Below are 11,936 nucleotides of genomic sequence, written 5' to 3' on the forward strand. Positions count from 1 at the left end.
CGGTGGCGCTTGTCCTGTACTCACCAGCCGGTACCCCTTAACATGAAGGATCACAGAAATGGCTCCTACTGAATTGGGGGTCAGAGCAGCACCCACATCATCCACTTACAAACAGGCAAGGCAGAGGTTGGGGACATTTTCCAGGAGGAATGAGAGGAGAGGGGGCTTTGTAGATGCAAAAAACAGTCCCTGCTGAGGTCCCTCACAGGGGGACAGGAGCAGGGTTTGAGAGGAGCAGATGGGCAGGGCCAGGACAGGGTGCACTAGGGATTCGTCCCAGGGACACAGCAGCCGGTGGTCCCAGAAGTCAAAGCTCCCAGCCAGCCACCCTGCCAGCAGGGGCAGCGGCGGTCAGAGGTACTCGGGACAGGGAGCCGGGGGACGCATCCCTCTGCCCGTCCCACGGGCCGGCGCGGGTCAGAAAGGCCCCTGTCCTGGGCCTCCCTGCTAGGCTGGAGCCCTCCTTCTCCTTTAAGAGGGGTGCAAAGGTTGTTCTTATGCCGGGCCGGCGGCGGCCAGGGCGGTGGCAGCGGCCGGCTTACCTGCTTCCCGCCACGGGCGGGGCGGGCGGGGCGGGGCCGGGCGCACGACCTGGGGACTGCGGGCGGCCGGCCGGCGGGACACACGCGGGGCGGCCGAGGGTCGCTGGGGGCCCGGAAGTCGGGGGAGAGCGAGACGACAAACTCGGAGAGAGGAGTGACCTGGGGGCCGGGGGCGGAGTCGGCGGGAGGAGGGAGCCGGGCGCGCGGCGGCCCAGGAAGCCGAGCGCCGCCCACCCATCCGGGCCAGGCGCGCGGGAGGCAGCGCCCGGTGCCCGTCACGACCCCCGCGGTGACCCCGCGCCCCGGCCGGCCCCAGGATGATGAAGCGGCAGCTGCACCGCATGCGGCAGCTGGCCCAGACCGGCAGCCTGGGACGGTGAGTGACTCCCTCTCCAGCCCCGCGCTCGCCGCGCAGGACCCGAGGGGGCGCAGGAGGGTGGGGGACGGGTGGGGGAGGCGGGGACAGCTGGGCAGCCGCCCTCCGACGCCAGAGCCCTGCCCTCTCTCCCCGCCACCGATCGCCTCCGGCTCGCAGGCAGAACTGGCCTCTGGGGAAAGGGCCGCCCCAGCCGGATTGGAGGGGCAGCCGGGGAACACTGCGCCCAGACCAAGGACGCTGGCTCTTCCCTGCCTCCTCAGCCTCGGAGCCATCGGTCCTCCCTGGCCTCACTTGTCCCCTCTGGACAATGGGGACAGTTAACCACTTCTGGCTGTTGGGTGGGGGAGGGGAAGGGCAGATTAGGGACCCAGGCCTTGGGAGAGGGGAACAGACCCAGTCCTGATCTGGCAGAGGAGCCTCCTGTTCTTGTCCTGCCCCTCCTCCTACCCACGGGCCTCCTGCTTCTCTGTCCTGCTTCTGCTTTTCCCCAGCCCAGGTGGAAATGTCCCCTGTTCTCCGGGACCCTCCCCCCACCCCCCCTGAACTGGTGGAAGCAGAGGCCGGAAGTTTGAGGAGGCTCGAGGGCCTGTCCTCTGCTCCTTCCCCAGCCTCTGAGTTCCCCATTCTGTGGTCCCAGGGGAGGGGACGGGTGTCCAGAGACCTGTTCTAGTCTCATACTGGCACAGTTGCCTGTGTGCACCTGGGCAGCCAGGCCACCCTGCTTGGGGCCTCAGCGTCCCTGTGAGTCTCCTGTCAGGGACCCAGAGCCAACCCCCCCCCACACACAGCCACCATCCAGAGTCCTGTGTGCCCAACAGCCCAGGAGGCCCTGCTCCCACACTTCCCGTTCTCAGGGCTGGCCTAGGCCTCCTCTTTCCAGGCAGGCTGACCATCTGCGAGGTGGGCAGAAAAGAAGCCTTGCCCCTGCGACCCGCAGCAGGGCCCTGGGGCTCTCCCACCCCCAGTCTGTTTCTCTGGCCCACCCTCTCAGGACACAACCCCCGGCGGAGGAGGAACGCCATGTGTCCTATTCCCGCCCCATGGAATGTGCTCCACTGGGACCAGGCAGTCAGGTCACCCAGGGTGGCCCCACCTGGGAGAGGCACTGGGAGCAAGTGGGGTCCAGGTGCCCTGTGGGGGCGGGGCCGGGAGGCAGGGGTTCCTAACCAGCTGCCCCCACCCCCAGCACACCCGAGACTGCCGAGCTCCTGGGTGAGGACCTGCTGCAGGTACGTGCCTGGGCGCGCCAGGGAGGCAGGCCCGAGCAGAGGCCCTGGGGACGGGCTGGCCCGCCGCAGTCATTCCCCTGGGGCTGGCTGTGGGGACCCCAGGAGGAAAGAGAAGAGCAGTTCCTGCTGGGGCAGGAGACAGCAGGGCCGGGAGGGAGGACAGCCACCCCGCGGTCCACAGCCACATGTCCCTCCCAGGTGGAGCAGCGGCTGGAGCCCGCCAAGCGAGCAGCCCACAATGTCCACAAACGGCTGCAGGCCTGTCTGCAGGGCCAGAGTGGGGCCGACATGGACAAGCGGGTGGTGAGTGGGGGGCCCTGGGAGGTCTGGGCAGGAGACCCCTGTCCACTGCCGGGCCGAGGTCAGACTGGGGTCTCCCTTGCCAGCGGGAAGCTCTGCTACCAGGTCACAGACCGCTCTGTCCCACAGCCCCAGGGGCACCTCACTCCTGAAAGCCAGGGCTTCCCCATCCCTTCAGACCCCCTGCCCTCTGCACCATCCCTGTGAGCCACGCTGGCCTCGGGCAGCACCTCAACTTTTCTGTCCAGTCAGCTCACAGAGCAGTCTCCACTGGCAGCCTCCTGAAGGGAGGGCATTCACGCCGGATCTGAGGGACACTCGCTGGTATTAATCGACACAGACAGCTCTTTTTGATCAGTGACGACCGCTCTGCTGCTCGGATCTGATCGTGCCCAGGTCCCTGACTGCTCAAAGCAACTCTGGCGAGATGCTGCTTTGCAAATGAGGAAACAGGGCTAAAGTCCCTCACCCAAGATCACATGGCCAGCAAGGGACAGACTAAGGTCTGACCTCTGGTCTCTGGTCCCGAAGCTAGGTGCTCTCTGTCACTCCAGGCGGGAGCATGGGCGACGACGTGTTTTGGAGTTGGTCAACGATCCAGTGTGGCCAGGACGTGGGGGTGGCAAGAGGGTACCATGGGGGCATTGAGCTCAGGGCTCAGCAGTGGCCAGGTCAGCCATCTGCTATACTGGGGCAGGGGAAAGAGTCCCCCTCCAAGGCCAGCTCCTCCTCCTTTTCTTCCCCCAACTGTGTGACCTTGGGTAAGTCCCTGCCCTCTCTGTGCATTAGTTTCCTAGTCTGTGATGGGACTTGGTCATTCCTTCCTGCCACTCAAGTGACTTCTAGAAGGGGCGGAAAGGGGGCCTCAGATGGGGGGTGCTGTATGTGGTTATAGGCAGATGTCACCCCCTCCGTCCTTGTCATTTGGTTTCCACTATGGCCTGTGACTGGCCGTCCTGGGTTCCCTGCCCCTGCCTGGGGCTCACCTGTGGTGCTCAGGCAGGGTGGGGGGCAGTGCACTCATGCCACCGCACCTGCCCTGCAGAAGAAGCTTCCGCTCATGGCCCTGTCCACCACCATGGCCGAGAGCTTCAAGGAGCTGGACCCCGACTCCAGCATGGGGTGAGCAGATGGGACCCAGCCCTCACTGAGGATACTAGAAAGTGACCCTGGGCTGGGAGGAGTCCAGGTCAGCAGGGCATCCCCACGAAAGGTGGAGACAGGGTCCTGGTCAGTGAGGGTAGCAGGCCTGAGAGCCTGAGGAGCCACAGGAGGGGCAGGAAGTGCTGGGAGGGAGCCCCGCCGAGTGTTCCGGATGGGGCGGGGGGCTGGGGACCTGGCCCACAGGCGCTGCGTCCACAGGAAGGCCTTGGAGATGAGCTGTGCCATCCAGAACCAGCTGGCCCGCATCCTGGCTGAGTTTGAGATGACCCTGGAGCGGGATGTCCTGCAGCCACTCAGCAGGCTGAGTGAGGTGACCCTGCCCCCGCCCCAGGCCCACCTTCCCCAGCTCCTCGCGCCCTCCCTCAGCCCAGTGACCCTCCCGTGCCTGCCGCCAGGAGGAGCTGCCAGCCATCCTTAAGCACAAGAAGAGCCTGCAGAAGCTGGTGTCAGACTGGAACAGCCTCAAGGGCAGGTGGGAGCCCCTACCGGTCAGGCCACACTAGGAGACGAGAGGCCCCTGGGGAGAGTGTGTGCTTGTGCCCATGGCTGGGCCACGGGAACACGTGTGGGGAGGGTGCACGTGAGGCTGTGCGTGTGCTGGTGACAGCCAGTGTCACGGGTGACCCTGAAGTCTAGCACACCAGCAATCTCCAAGATCCCTGGATGGCAGGAGGCCCATCCTGCTCCCTGGAGTCGAGTGGTTGTAATCACCACACCTAACACCAGGGGTCGCCCCAGAGCACTCTGGCCCAGGCTGGGAAGAGGCCCAAGATTTGTGTCTGCAAATCCTAGTGTCCCGTGGTCAGGTGTGTGGAGGGGACACTTGGCTCTGGACATAGAGTGGGGCCGGTGACCACCCCACCTTGGGATCATCCCCAGGCTCACCCAGGCAGCCAAAAACTCGGGCAGCAGTCCAGGCCTGGGCGGCCCTGGAGGCCACAGCCACGCCACCACAGCCAACAAGGTGGAGACGCTGAAGGAGGAGGAGGAGGAGCTGAAGAGGAAAGTGGAACAGTGCAAGGTGAGGGCACCGTCCCCATTCACCGATAAGGAAACGGAAGCTCAGAGAGGTGACATGACTTCCCCAAGGCTGCACAGCTAGGAAGCAGGGGCTGGGCTTTGAATCTGGGCAGTCAGGCGCAGAATCCGTGCGTGGCCATTACCTCATGAGCTCATCTGTCTGCGCCCGTGCGCAACCCCTGGGAGGCAGCTCACAGTGTGTTCGCTGAACGAGTGAGTGACAGGCAAATGCCCCCAGCCTCACCTGGCATAAGCCCTCCCCTCTCTGTCCCAAGGATGAGTACTTGGCGGATCTGTACCACTTTGCCACCAAGGAGGACTCATATGCCAACTACTTCATTCACGTGAGTCCAAGGCCTGGCTTCCACCATCTCTGCCCCGAGGGTGGAGGAAGGGCCAGGGCCTTCAAGATGGGGGGGATCTGCTCTGCGGATCCTTCTCAGCTTCCCTCACTTCCCTTGGGATGTCTCTCCCCACAGCTGCTGGAGATTCAGGCTGATTACCATCGTAGGTCGCTGACCTCACTGGACACAGCCCTGGCTGAGCTGAGGGACAACCACAGTCAAGCAGGTGGGGACAGGTTGGCCGACCCCACAATCCCAACTGTGCCCTGCTCAGAGCCAGTTAAGAAGCTTGCACCTCATCTTGAAGGGCGGGCAATAGGGAGCCATGGTTGAGTTGGGAGCAGGGTGGTCTGGGTTAGGTTTGTGTGGACAGATTGCTCGAGCCACTGTGTGGAGGATGGAATGAGGGCAGGCCAGAGCCTGGAGACCTAGGAGTCCGGGAGGAGAGGGGGCCCGGCCCAGGCAGGGGCAGTGGCCAGCTCCAGAGTACCATGGGTGGTTTCCAAGGGTACGTGGCATTGGGTGCAAGGTGGTGCCACCTGAGGATGCTGGGGGTGCCTGTCTGCCCTGGACGGACAGCCCAGGGGCAGGAGGACCCTGGGTCTCTGACCTGTCTCATCCCTGCAGACCCCTCCCCCTCGATGACGGCCGCCCCCTTCTCCAGGGTGTACGGGGTGTCACTGGCAAGCCACCTGCAGGAGCTGGCCCGGGACATCGCCCTGCCCATCGAGGCCTGCGTCCTAATGCTGCTCTCTGAGGGCATGCAGGAGGAGGTGGGACTGCCGGCCGCGGGGGGGGTGCTGGGCCTCAGGCCGCTGCCCTGCGGTCCGTGCGTCCCCGCTGAGCCCAGGCCCCAGAGAAGGCCCGGCCCCCTGTTGCCCCCACATAGTGGTGCTCCAGTGAATGTCCCCACCAGCCCTGGAGGGAGACCTCATGGCTCTTTTTCCAAGGGGGAGATAGAGACAAAGAGGTAAACCTGCCCCGTCTCAGGAGGAGGCCGCACCGCCACCAGGGGCTCCACAGTGCCGTCCCTGTCACACGCTGGCCTGTATCTGTCCCCTGCACCTTAGCATTGTTGGTACATTGGCCTTTTCCCAAGAATAGACTCATACGGGGAAAATGCCCGGAAATAAAAGACGCGGCCTTCCACCTGGCCTGAGCCTCCTTTCTGCCTCCTGCCCCCACCAGTCTCCTGTCCACAGCTTTCCCAGCTCCCCCTGGGCTTCCAGCCTGGCCGTGAGGGTGGGAAGGGTCAGATGCTGGCATGCACCCCGCCCACCAACCAGTAGGGCCGCAGCTGCCCCGGGTCGCGAGGGGGCCAGCGCCTCCTGTCCTGCTCCCTCTCCGAGACCCTCACCTGCCCGCTCCTGCACCCCAGGGCCTCTTCCGGCTGGCCGCAGGGGCCTCAGTGCTGAAGCGCCTCAAGCAGACGATGGCCTCGGACCCCTGCAGCCTGGAGGAGTTCTGCTCGGACCCCCACGCCGTGGCAGGTGCCTGATGGAACCCGGGGCAGGAGTGGGGACGTGGGCCAGGGCAAAGCTGCCTGAAATAATCCCCTGGCAGTTTGGCTTTAAGACCTGTTCTTACCATACGGACACACGGCGTTCCTGCTCCTGATGAGCCCTGAAGTACGCTTTCCAGGGACGAGATCACTAAGCATTTTGTCCAGAGGGCTTGTGTCCCCAAGGAGCTATCAGACCCAACGTGTCGGTGTGAACAAGGGCTGGGGGTCCCTCCCACACAGAGAGAGCTGGGTTCTGGGGTGCAGGGAGGCCATTTGGGGGGCTGCCTCTGAACTTAGCCTGCTCCTTCCAGGTGCCCTCAAGTCCTATCTCCGGGAGCTGCCGGAACCCCTGATGACCTTTGACCTCTATGATGACTGGATGAGGGCAGCCAGGTGAGGACCTGGGACGGAGAGGAGGAGGCTGCAGGCGGCTGCAGGCGGCTGCAGGCGGCGGGCCAGGGCTGCTCACTGGTCGCTCTCCCTCTTCAGCCTGAAGGACCCTGCAGCCCGGCTGGAGGCCCTGGGAGAAGCCTGCCACCGCCTGCCCCGCGAGAACCTCAGCAACCTCAGGTGAGCCCGGCCACCTCTGGCCGTCCCCAGCCAGACACTAGCTGGGACTCAGGAGCCCTGGGCCTCAGTCCAGGTCTGCCACTGTGTCCTAAGCAGTGTTTCTAAAAATACAGCCTCGATGGACTGGACATATTTCTTGGTATAGTCGTGTTGAAACAAACAAATCCCTTCCTCCCTTGAAGCCGCGCCCCGCCCCTGCCACTGTGGCCCTAGGCCTAGTGTCAGCATCTGGTCATTAAGTCCCTACCTCAAGGGTAGCTGGGAGGATCCTCGTCCAAGCTCTTGCCAGCACATCGTTGGCACTCGATAAGCGGGCCAGCTAATTTAGGTATTAAAAGTTTAAAATCAGCCAGATGCGATGACATGCGTCCCCGATCCCAGTGGCTCAGGAGGCTGAGGCAGGAGGATCTCAAGTTCGAAGCCAGCCTCAGCAACTCAGTGAGGCACTAAGTAACTCAGCGAGATCCTGTCTAAAAAAAATAAAAAATAAAAAGGGCTGCTGAAGTGGCTCAGTGGTTAAGTGCCCCTGGGCTGGACCTCCCGTATTGTAAAAACGAGACAAATCCGCACAAAGCCCTCCTGTGTGGTGCCTTCCAACTGTTTGGAAACCCTGGGCTGGGAAATTCTCGGGCAGAGGCATCAGTGGGGGTCTGTGGCCTGGCCCAAGCCAACCTCATGCCCCAGGTACCTGATGAAGTTCCTGGCACTGCTGGCGAAGGAGCAGGAGGTGAACAAGATGACGCCGGGCAACATCGCCATCGTCCTGGGGCCCAACCTGCTGTGGCCGCCCGAGAAAGAAGGGTGAGGGCTGTAGGCCAGGTGGGACCAGGCGGGAGGCATGCCCCTCCCCAGCCACCGGCCGTTCATTGTGCTGGGCCTCAGTTTCCCTATCTGTGGAGTGGGTTGAGCTACTGCTTCCCAAGGCTGCTGTGAGTTGCTGTGGAGACAGGAACTCTGGGTACTGGTGGTGATGGGTGTCTGGCGACCTGGTGCCGGGGCTGGGAACTCTGGTTCTAGTCCACCCCGATCTTCCAGATGGGCCTTGGGAAGTTGAGGAAGGACCTCTGCTTTTTCCACTGTCAATTAGGGAGAAATTTTACAAACTTCAGAGGTTTTTGTTTTGGAAACTAGATGAGATAATGAACTGGGAAGTGTTTATAAACTGTAGAGTACTGTGGTAAGAGAGAAACCATCACTACTTACCGGGCCACAGATGGCACAAAGATTTCATCCCATGTGCTGACATCGATTGCGGGACCCAGGAGTGGTGGGGAGGGGCCCATGATTGACTAGTGATGTCTGTCTGGGGTGAAGGACAGGGAAGTGATACGTGTTTCTTCAACTGATGGTCTGAACTTTTTGAGGCCTGGGCCTCAACGTGATTCATTCCTCCTTGCGTCCCCAGTGCCCAGCACAGGGCCAGAGGAGGGCCGCTGAAACTATACCTAGTGGATGACCCTCTTCATCTCCCGCTTTGTGCCAGGGACCAGGCCCAGCTGGACGCAGCCTCAGTGTCTTCCATCCAGGTGGTGGGCGTGGTGGAGGCGCTGATACAGAACGCGGACACCCTCTTCCCTGGAGGTCAAGTGCCTGCCCTTGCGGATGCCTCCATGGTCACCCCACTTCCCAGCTCCGGGTCCCCCACACCCAGCCTCAGTCCCCGGTAGCCCCAGGAGCTCACCGAGAGACTCCTCCTCTCTGAGCCTCAGTCTCTCTTCTGTGTAATGAGGGTGATGCTGTCGACCTCTTGGGACCGTGGCCAAGCTCACATGGGGTGGGAAGGTGAAGCACAGCCCAGATCTTTCAGGGAAAGGGACAGCGGCCTTGACCCTGAGAGACTGGCGGAGACCCTGGACCTGAGACTCGCTCCTTCCGTCTCCAGATATCAACTTCAACGTGTCAGGCCTCTTCTCGGCCCTCACCCCCCAGGACAAGGTCAGCGACAGGCCTGCCTCCGAGGAGCTGCCACCTGTAGCTGTGCCCACCGCAGCTGCCACCCTGGCCCCAGCCCCGGCTTCAGCGGCCCCCAAGGAAAGGTTAGGATGGACGGGCCTGCGTGGCCTTCTGCTGGCCCTGCACACATCAGCCAGAGGCATCATCTCTTGGGATTTAGGAAATGGAATTATTAGCGTTTTCGAAACAAAGACCTGGTCTCCCAGTTTGGAGTGGGTGGGTGGAGACACAGAGGCGCAGCTCTCAGCCTTGGTGTGGCGTGTGACTGTTTACTGAGCACCTACTGTATGCCAAGCACTGCCTCAGGCCCTGGGGATTCAGGTAACTGGGAGGTGACCTTTCTAGAATTGGTTAACACCTTCTAGTCTTCTCCCTGCCCCTTTAGTCTGGAAGAACTTCATGGGCGTCTGCTCCATAGCCGGAACCCAGACTGCCTGGTCCACCATGAATTTCCTCGGACGAGCCAATCAAATGCTGTCCCTAGAGCTCATATTCCAGGCCACAAGGTCACATGCAGACAGGGGCTCAGAGCCCTCAAAACATGGCTAATGCCGTCTTCCCAGGGGACCCATCCTGGGGACAGATCCCCATTACAGACACAGGTGATGGGAGTGAGTCTGGGGGACCCAACTCTGCCCGACAGTTGGAAGTCTCCCCATGATTCGGGTAACTTCTGGGAGCTAGGCAAGCTTGACCCTGCCTCTCTCCTTCCCTTGGCAGGACAGAGTCCGAGGCTCCACCCAGACCAGCATCCCCCAAGGTCAACAGGAGCCCCCCAGAGACAGCTGCCCCAGCAGAGGACATGGCTCGGAGGAGTGAGTTATCTGGGGTTGTGGGCAGAGGGAAGGGGGCAGAGGTGGGCAGCCCCAGTCCAGCTCACGGCTTCAGACCATCAGGGCCAGGAACAGAGGTGGATAGAAGCCCACATTTTGCCTCCTGGCAGTCCGGGTTCAAATTCCAATTCTGTGACCTTAGGCAGGTGATGTCACCTGCCTGAGCCTCAGCCTCATCTTCTGTGAGGAGGCACAGTATCCGCACTACCCTGGAGGCTGTGTGGTGAATGACGGGGGCTGCAGGGGAGTGGGGCTCAGGCACACAAGCCGCTGGAGAGGTTAGCCAGCGTGAGCATGGGGTGTCCTGGCCCCCAGAAAGCCTGCAGGTCACAGAGGGCAGAGGGGCAGGGCGTCTTTAAGGGGAGGAGGTGGGGGCAGATGGGGAGCGCCCCTGGGCCCCGCTGGGGCATTTGCCTGTCAACTTGGCCAGGCTGGCTGGCGAGAGGGTCAGGGGTTGGGTGGGGGTTCCTCGCCAGGACCGTTCACACTTGGGGGCCCTCCCCGCCCAGGCCACACTCCGTAGGCTGGGAGTCACCAGAGCAGCGGCAGGGCCACCAGGCCATGCAGAGACCTTCCTGGAGAGGGGAAGGAGTTTGCTCAGAGCAGAGAGTCACCCCAGGATCCCAGCCAGTGCAGCTAGGGCCAGAGTCAGACCTCCTGGCCGCCCAGCCCTCGGCTGCTTCGGGGTCAGAGCTGTGCGGCGGGGTCTCTGAGAGCCGGGGCTTCCACGAGGAAGGGACCAAGACCCAAGTGTCACGGCGATAGGCGGTGCACGTCAATCAGCTGGGCACCTAGACCTTCCTCCCCTGCGCTAGCCGGGCTGCCAAGGTGGCCACAGGGGGTTGTTCCAGTGAGGGTGATGCAGGCAGCGAGCAGGAGAGAGAGCGATCCAGGTGACCTTGGAGGACTAGTTTGTGAAGAGGTAAAAACAGCTGTGTCAGAGCAACGGGTAGCACAGGGCCTGGAGGGGTGAGTGCCGACGACGACCCAGAGGACACGGCCAGCTGAGAAGTCCCTGGCAGAGGGGGTGGGAATGCAGAGCCCTGAGGGGGACAGATGGCCACCTGACCTGGTCCCCTCCTTCCTTCGCAGCCAAGCGCCCGGCACCTGCCAGGCCCACCATGCCGCCTCCGCAGCTCTCCGGCACCCGCCCCTCCCCTCCAGCCCCACCCCTGTCCCCTGGCTCTGGCAGCCCCGTGACACCCCGAGCTCTGCCCCGCCGTCTGGTGGGTAGCAGCCTCCGGGCCCCCACTGTGCCACCCCCACTGCCCCCTGTCCCCCCTCAGCCAGCCCGACGCCAGAGCCGGCGCTCGCCAGCCTCGCCCAGCCTGGCCTCCCTGGGGCCAGCCTCCCCGGACCTGGTCTCCACGGGCGTGCCTGCACAGGCGGACCTGGGAGCGACCACAGAAGACAGTGGGGTCCCCACTCCCCCAGCTGTGCCTCCTCAGCCCCGGCCCAGGGGCCTAGCCTCAGAGACCGAATGAGCAGGCAGCTCCTCCCTGCCTGGCCCTCCATGTCCCCTCCCTCTCTGCCTGGACCTCCCAGGACAGCCTCGCCCCTCTCAAGGGGTGGGGGCTTCCAGCCTTCCCCCCACAAGTGCCTCACTGCCCACTGGGTCGCCCCCATGGCCAGGAGGGCTCAGGACGGTCCTCCAAAAAATTGCCTTTTCCTCGTCCAACGTAGACCTTGGGCCCCCACCTGACTCCTCACTCTCTGGCAGGGTCCCAGGGAAGCCATCAGAAGGAAGGACAGGCTTGCCTGTCCCACAGGACTTATTTTTCTCTTACCAATATATTTTTATAAGGCTGGTAAATAAATTATTTTGGTTAAAACTGGAGCAGCTACCCTAACGATAGTTTTTATTTTTTGTCCTCAAAATAAAGAAACCACTTTCATAAAGGGGAAGAATGAGAAATCCTTTGCCTCCTTTCTTTCTTCCGGTCTGGAATGGTAGCAGCCAATGTTAGTGCTTCCTCCAGGAAGGTGCGCACTGCGGGTCTGAGCATGAGTTCTGTCTACTCTCCCAGAGTAGCAGATGCCATTGGTTCTTGCAGGTGAGGAGCTGAGGTGGGAACGAAGTGACTGCTAAGGTCACACA

General features: G+C 62.5%; 1 protein-coding gene across 3 annotated transcripts; it reads left to right on the plus strand.

Annotated features, from left to right (window-relative positions):
- The first annotated feature begins 587 nt into the window (after positions 1–587).
- Sh3bp1 (SH3 domain binding protein 1) lies at positions 588–11,675 on the plus strand. Of its 3 annotated transcripts, none has more exons than XM_047550629.1 (18): positions 588–918; positions 2,108–2,150; positions 2,349–2,453; positions 3,496–3,572; positions 3,813–3,924; positions 4,010–4,086; positions 4,494–4,635; positions 4,910–4,978; positions 5,114–5,204; positions 5,606–5,751; positions 6,357–6,468; positions 6,794–6,875; positions 6,972–7,052; positions 7,737–7,853; positions 8,536–8,633; positions 8,935–9,088; positions 9,726–9,820; positions 11,559–11,675. In XM_047550629.1, exons 1-18 carry the CDS (start codon positions 860–862, stop codon positions 11,639–11,641), a joined length of 1,743 nt encoding a protein of 580 aa, XP_047406585.1. In that variant the 5' UTR covers positions 588–859; the 3' UTR covers positions 11,642–11,675. The 3 variants fall into 3 exon arrangements, with proteins under 3 accessions (XP_047406585.1, XP_047406582.1, XP_047406584.1); XM_047550626.1 differs by having other exon boundaries at positions 590–918; positions 10,931–11,675; XM_047550628.1 differs by lacking the exons at positions 588–918; positions 2,108–2,150 and having other exon boundaries at positions 2,394–2,453; positions 3,817–3,924; positions 10,931–11,675.
- The last annotated feature ends 261 nt before the right edge of the window (positions 11,676–11,936 follow it).

The sequence above is a fragment of the Sciurus carolinensis genome, chromosome 4 (genome assembly GCF_902686445.1).
Source record: "Sciurus carolinensis chromosome 4, mSciCar1.2, whole genome shotgun sequence".
NCBI lineage: Eukaryota > Metazoa > Chordata > Mammalia > Rodentia > Sciuridae > Sciurus > Sciurus carolinensis.